This window comes from Dromaius novaehollandiae, chromosome 2 (assembly GCF_036370855.1).
Source record: "Dromaius novaehollandiae isolate bDroNov1 chromosome 2, bDroNov1.hap1, whole genome shotgun sequence".
Classification (NCBI taxonomy): domain Eukaryota; kingdom Metazoa; phylum Chordata; class Aves; order Casuariiformes; family Dromaiidae; genus Dromaius; species Dromaius novaehollandiae.
In genome coordinates, this window is record NC_088099.1 from 150,560,102 (window position 1) to 150,574,214 (window position 14,113).

The following is a 14,113-nucleotide window of genomic DNA, read 5'->3' on the forward strand; positions in this document are numbered from 1 at the left end:
GCATTGGCTTATACAATCCAGCAACCATCCACCTCTAACTACTTACTTCTACCACCTTTTAAATTCCATCTGTCAGGGAAGAGTAATTGTTTTGACAGTCATGGGGTGAAAGGAGCCAGTAAGCACAATATATAAACATAACAATGTTTATTATAGCTAGATCAGCTCTTTGAAGGCACAAACAATTGCACAGTACAAGGGGTCTGGGCAAGAGTGTTGCATGACAGTAGGAACAGGGCAGTAGGAACGATTGGCCATTAAGTGTAGACAGGAGGAAGAGATGAGTGTAAAAGAAACTGCTTGTAAAATCAAAGGGCTTACTGAATGTGCCAGTAACAGTGAAAAATAGTCTTTTCCTAGAAAGGAAAAAGCTTTAAAGAAGCTATGATTAATCCCCCTGCCCTGTTTACTCTAGTTTCAACTGTATTATTCTACAGTCCTCTGTGTAAAAGTAAACACTTCTGGCAAATATGCTATACACTGATTACCTTCTCTTTATAAGCTATAAACATTAGAATGATTTTTGCCCTTTTCTTCTGTCTTCAGACCTATGAGAAATACAGGATTAGACTGTTAACACACCAAAAAGTTAGATGAAATCATCTTCTGTAAATCACTGAAATTACTGAACTAGAGTGTGCTTTAAAATAAACAAATAGTATGCATATTACTAAACCTGGCACATTAAATCATAAAATAATTGAGGTAAGAAAAAAATTCTGGAGGTCAAGTGCAGCTCCCTGGTCAAAGCAAGTCCAATTATATCAGGATGCTCATAAATTTATCTGCAAAGGCAGATATTTCACAACCTGTTTGGGTGACTTGTCCCAGTACTTGACAACCTTCATGATAAATAAATAAATAGAAATCACTCCCTTACAACCAATTAGAATTTCCTCATGTTCTACTTTGTGCCTATTGCCTCTCATCCTGTCCCCATGCATCTTCAAGAGCAGCCTCTCTCTGTGTTCTCCATACTCTTCCATTAGGAACTGAAGACAGCAGTAAACACTGCTGTCAACTTTCTTTTTTTTTTTTGAGGCTATCATTCAGCCAGCCTTCAGTTCTCCCAGCCTTTCCTTGTGTGTCACAAGCTCCTGTCCCCTGATCTTCACAGTAGCCCCCCAGTACATCAATGCTTGCCATGTACTAGGAAGCCCAAAACTGGGCACAGTACCCCAGATGTGGTCTCACAAGGTCTGAATAGAAGGGAATAATCGCTTCCATAAACCTGCTGGTTGCACCCTTTTGCTAATGCAGCCCAGGGTGTTGTTGGCCTTCTGTGCCACAAGGACCTGTTGCCAACTCACCCCACCATCCACCAGGACCCTGGACTCATTTCTGCAAAGCTGCTTTCCATACAGTTAGGCCCCTGTCTGTACTAATATACAGGGTTGGTTATTCCATGCCAGATGCAACGCTTTCCATTTGACTTTGCCGAACTTCAAAAGGTTCCTGGCAGCCAACTTCTCCAGCTCGCTCTGGTCTCCCTCAATTTCAGCCCTGCCCTTGAGCATACGGGCTGCTCCCCCCCAGTTTGGTATAGTACGTAGGGAGGGTTAAGATAATAAAACCTGCCCCAAATTCTAATTGCCTCTTAAAAAAAAAAAAAAATGCCATCTTTATGGACAAATCAGTTCCTGTATATTGTTTCCCAGCTGCTATGTAACTGCAGACACTGAGTCTCATATAGCATGAAGATTAAATTTGTAGCAGTTTGAGGAAGATGAATCATTTGTAATAGTGAAAAACCTCATCCTTCTCTATTCACTACATGGCATGATGCAGGAATGGATTACTGAAGCATCCTCCATGCTAATTTTTGAGGAGTGATTCTTAAAAAAGGCCACATGTGCATGTTACTGCGCATTCAATAATTATGTAGATATGTCCTCAGTGTACTACCAGCACAAAAATACTGCAATTCATCTTCAAGAAGATCTGTGTTTTTTAGCATGGCTCCTCTGTATGCTATGCAAACTAATCATTTCTCATAAAGAAGCATTAAAAAAATACGACTTCAAAGTAGGCAAAATGAACACAGAATTTAAGTAAAATAGATACAGCTGATTTCAAAGTATAAACCTACCTAGTAAGGCAGCTCACTTCATCTTATTTGACTAATATTTAGGCCAAATCAGTTATCTATTCTTCACTCCATCGCCAAAGTTGTTCTGGCACAGGCAAGAGGATAAGCATGCCATGATACAGGACTAGCAACAGAGTAGAAAACGCTTCAAGCCAGAATTGCCACCAAATGCCTGCCAAGAAATCATTTTTGAGCCATAAGATGGAAAAAGGCAAATAATTCTAGCCTGGGAAAAACAGCAGGAGGGTCAGTGAGTTAAAGCAACTTGCCACACATGGATGGGTTCCAGAATTTTAGGAGCAGAGGTGGAAAAAGTACAGTTACAGTGAGGGAAAAGGGAGCCACTAACTTTTCCTCAATTTCAAGTGCAAAACTGCTGGATGAGATAGTAGCTTTTCCTTTCCATTATTTACATTCACCTCGCTGATCAGTCACTACACTTCACACCTCCCTAAGAAGGATCTTGGAGTTTCTTGCTTAGAGGTGCTACGCTATATCCTGTACAGCAAAAGGGCTAAGGAAACCCAGTGAAGTGTGAAACAAGACACCTGGCTAAAAAACAGCAGCTTAGGTCTTCTATTTATGATAGCCAAAAAATACACGGTTTTTCTTCATGGGCTACTTTATGAATCATAAGAACTTCTGATTCCAGAACTAAAAGCTTTAAACTATACCCAGCCCATGAGCCACACCTTTTGAAAGAGCTTCTCCTTTTGAAACAAAAGCCCCATCTTGAAACAGTTTCCAAGACTGTGCAAGAATAAAAATGAGTTTTAAAACAAAAGAATTCCGAAGCACACGTCTACCCAAATCATTCTGTATTTAGATTATGCTAAGTTTCATAAGTGCAGGTAACATATGCCTGCACTCTACTAAACTTTCTGTGGGATGGAAGAAAACACGGAAGGGCAGAAGACGGCTACAGTTTGGCCAAATGTTCAGTGGGGATCCATTTGTTTGTGCCATCTGCTTTTAATATTTGAAAGTGCAACAATTGCAGTAGGTAGCAAACCACTATGCTTAATTCCCTGCTTCCAAACTCAAATGGCTCTGACAGTAACACATCTTTTGGTACAAAGACATGCAACAGAACTGACATTTTAAATTACAGCTATATCTTGGTAAACTGTGATCCAGAGTTCTCCAGAATACCACCATACTAAGGAGCCTCTCTATTCAGCACAGTTAAGTACCTAATTATTCAAATTATAAAGATGCACAAACTGTTAAAAGTAGCCAATTTTATTCAAATAATTTGACAGAACACATAATTACCTTTTCTCAAAAAAACCCATATATTTAATCATGTGATTTTTAGTCAAATGAAAACTGATTTCTTCCCCTCTGCAGATGTATCTCAGTAGAAGCCCGAGTCTTGAGTAGCCCAGTTAGGTGCCTGAAAATAAATAAATAAAATAAAGGATCAGTAGAAGAGAAATTACTATACTATCTGCTGGTTGCTGAAATTGTGAGAAAATAAGTTTTATAATACTAAGGTATAGCTATGAAGTAGACATATTGTTAACTACTAAGTGATCCCCAGAAGTCTGAAGTAAATGTTAATATAGCAGAAATTACACAATATAAGAAAGTTGTGCAGTCACAGTCCCCCTGAGTTAGTAGCTGCAGAAAAAAGGAAACAGTTCTAGAGAATCTCAAAAATATAAAGATAACTTGGCAGCTATATTTTCTTAAAATAGCATCACTTAACCTTTACACAGCTGTCCTCTAATGGAATTAAACCAGCTTACAACTGCTTGTCAGCTTCCCTCCATCCTTAGTATTTGGCTGAAGTAAGTCCAATAACAGTTTTAACATTCTATAAAATTCTTTTAATTATTATTATTTTTTTTTCTCCCAAAGTGCATGTCCATTCAGACAGGTCCTTAGGGGACCTCACACTCATCTACTTTTCATGCTTTTCCCTCACTTACAGGATGGGAAACTTAAGGTGGACAAAGGCAAAAAACAGATGGTCTTCCTCACTTCCTTATTTTCACTGGTTTTATTCAAACATCTGGCTGACCTCATTATATTCTCTAGTCCTTAATGAAATAGGTTTAAGTGTTAGGATTTTGTACTGTGCCTCCATGTTCTAGTCTTCCATCATCCATTCTTTTCCCAATGGTGTATGTACCTACAGATCCTTTGATTACAAATAGCACAGCAAGAAGAACACTCGCTCAAAATGCAGCACTGTAGCAAACAGTACTAATGTGCAAGTAAGATGACTAGCTTGATGTATAAAAATATTCAGAATGGTTCAAGTCCAACCAACTTAAAAATCAACACAGCTACTTTAAGTAACATATGTCAAAACCAGCCCTTCTAAAGTGGTAGTGGAGACCTTTAAAGGAGTATGAAAACTAAGTGATAGTAGAAACAGACCTAGTTATACAATGAAAAAAATGGAATGTCTAGTGATAAGAGAGGTGAGAAGAAATCAATGATCACTGTCTAATGCTCATTTTAAGAAAATAAGCCTTTCCAATTTAATTCAAGTGCCAGAACAGTGAGAAGTAGATCTGATGTGGTAAGAAAGAGGTAAGAATTACACTTAAATATATCTCACAAAAAAAGAAAGATAGGAAAAATACAGAAAAGCATAGCTTATACTAACCTCGGATCTACCACTCTGGTTTAATTTCTTCTCAATGTTCATAGCCAACATTTGGCTACGAAAAGACAGGCTTTTGGTCTTTTCAATCACTTGTTGATAAGGGGAGACTGCATTGTTGCCCATAACTACATGGCCCTGAAACACAGGAAAGATGTAGCATGTAATTTTAATAATCAGTCATAAAACAATCCTTTAATGCTCTACTTTCAAAGCTTTCACAAAACATCTTACATGCAGTATTAAGACAGAATAAATGAAAGCCAATATACTTTATGGGCAAATAAAAGAAGAATAAATTAGAACTCACTACTTCTGAACAATATGAATGAAATTTAACTAAAATTCAGCAAATCCACTTGGACTAATTGGTACAGACTTACCAGCTTTGAATCCAATTTGGCATCTAACCGTGCATTTCGAATTAGATTGACAATCCATCTTTCAGCTTCTTCGGGAGTCATATTTAGTTTATCGGCCAACATGCTGAAAGACAGCATACCATTATCAGAAGATGAAATAGAATGCCTCTCATGCTGGGAGAGGCAATCAAGCACTATGACATATGTGAGAGTTATAAATTAAACCAACATACAAAATTTATCACAGCAGAAACAAGACTGTTCTTCAGTAAGTTTCACATATTTGGGAAACATTTCTATTTGACTGAAATAACTTTAAAGCTCACGAAGCCCCCCTCCTTCCCCACAACGGCCTTAAAAAAAAAAAATCCTGATGCTGCTTTCTATTGGGACATCATGAATGAATAATTCATATCCTGAAGTACGCATGCAAAAAAGACTGCATTAAGCAGTACTTACAGTGAACAACATCATTTTACATTAAAATCTTGGCCTACACAATTTTTAAATATTCCTATTAAACCTTGCCTACATGAAAATTCTTTGGAAAAGTCATGAGATACCAAAAGTCTATTAAAAGTTTTTCTTTTTTTTTTTTTTTTAAACCAGCTCCAAAGCCTACAGAGACAGAGAAGACTTGAGAATAGGGATGCTCTTGGGCACAGCTGAGCAAGGACTATGCCACCAGCAAATCCTGCAAATTCAAACTCTGTCTCATATACTTGCACCAACAGAAGACAAAACTGCCCCCAAATAGATGGCCATCCAACTTACAGCAGAAAAGCTATAGATCTGATATACTTCTGGCAGCCAATTAGCATGTGACACTTTTTAGTCAAGGATGTAATTGTGAACAGAAAACCGATGGACTAATTGGAAGCTAGTGTTTCTGATGGATAAAATATTGTAAACAAAGCCTATCCTACTCAAACATCATCCCATAAACTCTAACAGAATAATTCCTTTAAGAAACCTTTTCTAAAGAACTAGAACTGTCTATAACTGACATGAGGATATATCAAGCTTCCCGTGCTTTCCCTCACCAGTATCATTCAGTTCACCAGATTTTTTTTGTTTTTAATAACAAATTGCTCTATAGAGCAAATTTAGTGTTTACCAACATACTACAATTACCACATTCGCTGCAAAATAAATGCCCTTGACACTTCAAAAACTCAGAATGTGTTACCACAGATTTTTCAACATACTGTTTATATTCTTTTTTTTCATTTCATATTAAGCCATCTTAATGTTTCAAAACAGGAATCAACCCTCTGTTAACCAATAGTTATGAAATCATACCATGACTACAATTCAGAAGACAGAAGTATTAAGTATAACTGTATATTACATAATTTCACAACATAAAACAGCAACTATAATAATGAAGAGAACTTCTATTTTTTTTTTAATCCTGCCAGCAGTCAAGAAAATTTAAAATAATTAATCCAGCAAAGTGTTTCACATGAACTCAGTTAACAATAACACACCATGCAGCTGGCAGCTCTCTGAAGTTTTAGGAACAAGTGCCATGAGACAGCACTCCAGAGTTTGGTCTAGAAGATAGGTCAGCTGCATCACTGGTCCAAGAAGGACTTTACTCAAACTTCTTACAATTTCAGGGAGGGTTTGGAGGTGGACGGAGAATGCTTAATGAAACACGCACTCTTGTCCAGGCGTAATTCCCACTGATGGCATTTCCTGTGGCCTTCTAGTCAACCCCTTGAATTCCTGCTGGCATTTGGCTCACACAGGAGACTTATAACTCTCATTCTTCCATCAGTTTTGAGACTGAGGTGACAAATATGAGGTAAGGGCAGCAGACATTACCAAAAAGCCAGTGGCTATGGTGGAGTTACAGAAGAGGTCAATTTCTCACCAGTTTACAGGATCTTGCTTGAACGTGTTTTTTCTACCACCTAAAAGAGTGATTTTCCTCTAGATGCTTATTATTCTATGTAATTCATTGCTAACTATTCAGTTCCTAGCAGTGTCTACTAAAATAATTCAAAAACAATTTTAAATTTTCAAATGCTGCAAGTGTGTATGCAAAACGCAAGATGTTTGTTATAATTCAAAGCATGTGGGCTTTTTGTCGTCTTCAAGTATAAGATTTTCAGATCTTACCAATCCACTACAAAGAGGCTTAATGACAATGACAAAATTTTGTAACTTAAGAAAACTACAGGTGTTAAGGACAATGTGTTACTAAAAAACAACTTGACTGTGATAGGCAATGCTTCGAAGAGATGTGGAAATACTGTACTGCAATAGTTCATAAAGTGATTATTCTTAAACTGCCATTATAACTCATATGCCATCAAATGGTAATTAGAGACATGTACTTCCTCTACTTCTCCCCAAAGCTGAAGACACAGAAGGTTAAAGTGAGTATCCTGTAACGCAGGAAGACATGCAAAACGTTTCTTGAATCAGAACATCTACCAGGCAAACATGAGCACCTTTAACCCAAATTTCTGTGTAACCTTTTCTTCTCCTGTATGTTTTTGATCTTTCAAACATCTCCCAACTATAAAAGTAAATTCCATTTTTGAGAGAGGTAAGTATGAAATGAGGTGAGCAGAAAGAAATTCACATAACTTAACTTTCACTTCACTGAACTCATTTCAGTGAAGCAACACTACAAATGAGCAATAAGGTATCTGGAGTCCGGCAAAGCAAGGGGAAGTAAAATCCAATCCCGATTGCTTCTATTCCATTAAAACTCTTAATGTATGGTTGAATTAGCTGTTGTAAAGCGTTAAGGCAGACAAGAGAATAGAGGATATTAGAGATATAAGTTTCTGCAGAATTATGAGCCACCTAGGCAGAATAAGACAGATACTTCGGTAGGCAAGAAGCTAGGCATTGCTTTAGTATGTTAAGCACCAGACTTAAAACTAAAGAAATTCAAGCTTGAAACAAAGCGGGGGAGCTTTTATATGTTCTTTTAGAGATATGATTCATATAAAACAACTCCTCTTTCAGATGAGGACAAGAATGGCTACTGCCACTACTTTGGGGATTATGCTACCTATGTAGGGAGTTAAACTGTGGAATCTCCACCCCTGGAGATAAACAAAAATCAGCTAGGCAAGGCCTTGAGTAGCATAACATAGTATCAAGGGGCCCTGCTTTGAGTGGTAGTGGGGTGCACATGATTGAACCAGATGACCTCCAGAGGTCCCTTCCAACCTACAATACTTTGATTTTACATTTATCTTGGTCTAGAGTACTTGTGGGGAGGGAAGCACAGGCTTCTAGAGAAAATAATTCCAAATCAGAAACCACAAAATGCTTTGTACCACCTAGTAGGTAATTCTGTTTTTTCCTATTAAAGGGAGCCAATGGAGATAAGCTGAGTCAACTAGGTAAGCTACAAGCATCTACATAAGCACTTAAATTTGGATCAGGAATGGAAACCTCTCAGTCACCCCTGCTTTGCACACTGATCCATGTCAGGGAGCAGTGACACTTATGATGGAAGCAGCATCAGAACTAGATTCTTCTGATTATATTGAACTAGAACGTGTGCTGTAAGAGTATCTAACGTCCTCTAACACTAAGTGGTGCTCAGCCCCTGGGAGCAAACTTAACCTAATCTGAAATAGAATGGATGTCAGGTTTCCCAGCAACAACTGTTTCACTCTACAGATGCACTCCTCTTACACCCTGCCACTTGCTAATGTGAACACAGCCCTAGGAAGTTTTCCAAACCTCAAGATGACTTCTGAAAACGAAGGAATGCAGATTAGTTCTCTGCATCTACATACTACCACTCTTACACAGGGGACCATGGGCTGTAAGTTTCTTTATCCAAGTCTAAAAATTTTACTAGCTCAACTTTTTCAGGCAGAGGTGGGGTTTTTTGGTTAACTAAAAAAAGTTATACCAACAAATATATAGCATACATATAGCTACATGACAGAAAGCACACGTCTTTGTACAGCTTTCATACAGGTATCTCTTCCTGCATATTAATTTGGAAAACTTCCAAATTACAAAATTAAAACAGAAGGCAAAAAGGGATGTAAGATTTGGTTTTTTACCTCGTTAAGATTTACATGGATTCAAAGTTTTAACCTAAAACTCCCTAAAGTTATGAAGTAACAATACAACTGTCTTTTAGTGAAATAAAGATAAGTGCACGAGGAAAAAACCTCTAAAACATTGTCAGACCTTAGAGACAGAAGATGATCTTATTTCACAACACAGGAGACGTGGCTGGTCAGGTGACACATGCTGCCTGAAAAGCACTCTCCATTCTCTCAGAGGAACTGCCCTGAAGTTTCCTCCTAATTGCAATTATGTTACAAGCAACAGTATTCTCCTACCATACTCAAATCATACATCTAACATTTTCAAGAGAGAAATCATAGCTTAGCTCCCATACACATATTTACCAGCTCAAGTAACAGTGACCCACTTAAGATTCATATACATACTAACACCACTAATCCTAAAGAATAGGAGCATGAAAAAGCTGTCTCCTAGTTTCTCATCATTTTTAAAGATACCCACTGCAAATTGATATCCAATAAAAGGAATTATAATGAAATAATGTGATTAATGTTACCCTTTCAGGTTAACCTTCAGGCTGATTTCAAAAGCTTTTCTTTGGAATATTTTGGTTCCTTTGTTTTGTAAGAAGATTCACTTATTTGGTTCATGCTAGAACAATGTTATTTAGGTTTTTCCTTTGATTAAAAGCAAAGCTTACTGAATTCCATGCATCTTCATGTATAAACAAACTTATCTTGCACTGTCAGCAGAAGGAAAAGATACAGAAAAGAAGAATGAAGCATACTCAGCTCTTCAACGAAATGCAGGCATATCAAGCTAACCAAATCACATTCTGAACTAATTTAATCTATTACTCCCTATTAAGCATATTTCAAGCATTAAATTAATTGCAGGATGATCTGGATTGTATAAATTAAAAAATTACAACTGATAAAGCAACTATGTCCTTGGAAAAATGTCAGCTGCCTAACAGATGAAAGTAGTTAAAAAAATTGAGCCATCTATTTTCTATTTAACATAAGGAATAGCAGATTTCCCACTAATTGTTTTCAAATTTGTTCTGAATACTTAAACAGTACTTATCAAGCACTGTGGTACAACCAACTAGTTTTCAACTCCAGGAATAGCAGTGGAAATCACTTGTGGATAGACAAATGCAAGAACTATCCTCAGTCAAACTTCTAATTAGAGTCATTTCAACTGGCCAATTTTTTCAAAACCAAGTTTGAAATGCACTAAGAAATACTTACAGTCTTACTTAGTAAGCCCCAATCTAATGATTGTCAGAATTTCTGCAGAATTAAGGCTTGTCCATCATTTAAAACAGAACAACCTACTGAAAAGAATATCACTGATAATGGATTGAACATGCAGTTACCCGAAGTGGTACATGATAGGAATATCCATGCCCAGCTCCTAAATAAATGTCTCAACTCGAAGTTTATCACTTTCCTCAGAACACATCACAATGTTTATGAAATAGAGACACTACCACCATATTTATGAATCACTTGGGAATAAGGGGGAGAGACAATAGTAGCTACAATTTTTTTTTTTTTTTTTTACCCTACTGAAGTTGAAAAACTGTATTTGTTACATTTTGCTTTTTGAAGTAAGATGAAACAAATAATGTGAACTTTAAAGTCAGTAAGAAATGCTAAATAAGTTACACCATCTACCATTAGCCTTGTTAAATAAAGCTTCCCATTTTTGCTATAATCAATCATTTGCATGTTATCTATAATTTATCAGTATCTTTTAACAGAAAGACTTGAAGAATACTTAAGATGTATCCTCCAGAATCTCTGCTCACTGCTTCTCTGATCCGGCTCAGAATAGATTCATTAGAATGATATCTACCTGCAGTTAAACAACAATCCCTCTCCCCCGCCCGAATCCCCCCTTAAGCTTCAAGTTTTGTTAAAATCTTGTACTTGGAGATATGCAGTATTCACAATATTAAGAATTATTTACAGGAAAGGCAGGGCACTCCATGAGGTTTTATATTCCCCAAGAACTCATTCTTGAGAGCTTTATTAACATAACTTTTTCAAAATACTTATTCAAAACCCTTCTATCCCTAAATTTGCAGTACTTTGCTTAAAGTGCTTTTACACAGAGTATTAATCTCTTTATTAAAAATGAACATAACTAAGGAAAATTTTGTTCATTGTTCTAGTTCAGTTTATCATCATTAGCATGCTTAAAAAACAACACATTACAGCTGATCAAAATTCTCAAACAGTTCACTGGTTGTCTTTTGCAGACTTCTGTATCGAACTTCTCACTATCGAGTATTTTAAGCCTTCACTATGTGGTATACTCAAAAGGCTGATCTCTAAAAATGAACCACAAGGAATAGGATATTAAGGACGGCAATTACCTGATATAAAGGATAAGAACGTATTATTTCTCAAATGCATTTGAGGGCAAATGTCACATAGTGAATAGAGATTAAGAGTAAAAAAACTAAAAATTTTGATCTTTCTTCTACTATAAACACATAAGGAAAAAAAAAAATTATTTTCTCCATAACCTCACAAAACTCATCAAGATAATCTTCTGGCATGACATTTTCTTTTGGAATCAAGCATCTTTGAATAGCTTACTCAGATAATTGGACGCATGTATTTGCTCTGGATACAAGCAGGTAACAAAACTGCACTGAATTTGATCAATTTACCAGTTTGGGTTTCTGCTGTCTCAAGAATCTCTGCATTGTTCTCTGCCACAGACATTTTTATACATTCAGGATTTTTTACTTAAGGCAAAACAGGGAGGGATCTCAACAATGCATAACTACTTCTTCCTGCTTAATTTCCAGACAAGAGGCATTGGAGCTGGTCCATTTGAAAAGTCTACTTCTACAAAATATATTTTGGGCAAGTGACAGATATCCTTGGTAATAAGAACATCAAATAAAATTCTGCTCATTTTCTTACAGCTGGATCACTCACTTTGTGCTACAGGGAATGAGAGGTACTTTTTACTATTTAACTACTGAGGGAAAAAAAAAAAAAAAAAAAAATACAACCCCAATCACTTTCAAACACACCCGCAAGACAGACATAAGTATCTCTATCACATATAAATAAATCAAACAATTGCCACATATGTGGTAATTTGCTTAATACTACCATCCTCTATCAGTATGTGTGGAATTGAGCTCCAGATTAAAACACCCAAGCTCAGGTGACACTAGGTATTTAAACTTCCATTATATCCAGCAGTGATCTAATCACTCTTCAGTGTGACTGAAGAGGGCTGTGCAACTCAACACTCCATGGTTTTTAATTTGGGGTGAGCTCGTTTACTTTCTAGATTCCACAGAGTAAAGGAACCAATCTTCCACTGACTTAAAGGGAAATTATAGATACCTCACTCAGACACTAACTTTAGGTGTCTTAAGATGCGATTGAACCCAACCTCTGCAGTAACTGTAAGCTATATTAGATGCTTCTCACCTTTCTACTTAATTTAACACCATGAGGAAGTTTTATTTTGAAAGCACTGTTTGATTTTTTGGGGGTGTGGAGGAGGGTGCATGTTTTAGGTTTATGCAAAAGAATTCAACTTTAAAACATGATTACTCTAATTGAAATATATCACATTAGTTCTATAAAACTAGAAAGACAACTGTCCATCTAGATTTTAATGATCTTCATTTCATCTGGTGACTGAACAGTTTACTACTGAAGTTTACGCTGTTTGTCAAACTGTCATGCATGACTGATTTTTATAAAATGTCATATTAAAAATGCTTTCTTACCCAATGCTGATACATTGATGGATGCGACAAAAAGTCTCAAATATAAAGAGACGAGCGTTCTCAATAAAGTCCTCAAGGCATGCCACTAAGAAGAAATCATTCACAAGCACCTGCAAGTGTAAAGAGAGAGGGAACACCAAGAATAAACATGGCAACAGTAATGCAGTTATAGGTACCTTCATTACGATCAACAAGCAGTCCTTCTAAAAACCACTCCTAGAATATTCCATGTGGAGAAAAGTCTACCTATTTAACAGAAATTTTCAGAGTAATTTGCTAAATTAAAACTGCATGACTACACTAAGGGTAACTGATGACTGACCGAAAGACAGCAAGGTCCAGAGCTCTCATTCAGCTGAAGGTCCTCCAAGACGCAAAATTTAGCTCCCCTCCTCATATCATTTCTTCTCTCATTCAGCAATTTGATCAGCTAAGGTAGGTTGTTCTCCTTACCATACAGATCAGCTTACTTAGTAGTGCAAGTGTGTCTACAAAGTTCAGATTACATGATCACTCACCTTACGCAGCTAAGAGAATTACCCTTTCATTTAGATTTACCCCATTAGGTGACGAGTACTAATGAAAAGGGAGCCAAAGCAGAAGCTGTAAAAATTCGCGCTAACGTTCTGCTATTAGAAATACTAAACTTTCACACTTATCTAGTCAACAGGAGTGTCAGGTATCTTTAACTGCTCACAGTAGATTAGACCAAAAAGTTTCCAAGAATAATATTTAGTTATCCCAATATGTTATTTCACATTACTTTTCAACACTGCAATTCTGAAAGATGCATGATATATTGCACTCTGGAACAAAAAAGGTAAATCCAAGCTTTTCCTCAACTCCAGACTTCTGAAACACTAATGGAAAAACTGAAGCTCAGAGATGTATGATTACCTATTTACTTTTTGCTCTAGGAGCTGATTATATCCAATTTTAACACTATATTCTTACCAGCAAGTCTTGTTTACACTTTGCAAAATAAGTTGTTAGAAATAACACTAGTTAACTTTCATAGGCAAAACACTGACAATAGAATCCAGTACTGCTTCAACCAAACTAGCTGGCCAATGTTAATTTTACAGGGATTTTTGCGCAGAGTAAAACTTAAATGTTACAGAAAACTTACTGTTTCACACTCCCTCAATTTCTTCTGTGCGCCATCAAAATCGAAATTAACATACAAGCACTCCACAAACTCTGTGATGGGATCTCTGTATGTGTAGGACTCCTGTCAAAACAAATTACACAAC

The 14,113-nt window shown here is 36.7% G+C and overlaps 1 protein-coding gene across 1 annotated transcript in view; it reads right to left on the reverse strand.

The window, feature by feature from the left end:
• Positions 1-3,315: 3,315 nt before the first annotated feature.
• The window catches only part of EIF3E (eukaryotic translation initiation factor 3 subunit E), a 29,733-nt gene continuing 18,935 nt past the window's right edge, over positions 3,316-14,113 (reverse strand). Inside the window, exons 9-13 of the mRNA XM_026099714.2 lie at positions 13,990-14,091; positions 12,861-12,970; positions 5,090-5,192; positions 4,710-4,844; positions 3,316-3,485 (exon numbers count right to left, since the gene is read on the reverse strand). Coding sequence (XP_025955499.1) covers positions 3,447-3,485; positions 4,710-4,844; positions 5,090-5,192; positions 12,861-12,970; positions 13,990-14,091 — 489 coding nt within the window. The 3' untranslated portion in view covers positions 3,316-3,446. The remainder of the gene's footprint in view (positions 3,486-4,709; positions 4,845-5,089; positions 5,193-12,860; positions 12,971-13,989; positions 14,092-14,113) is intronic.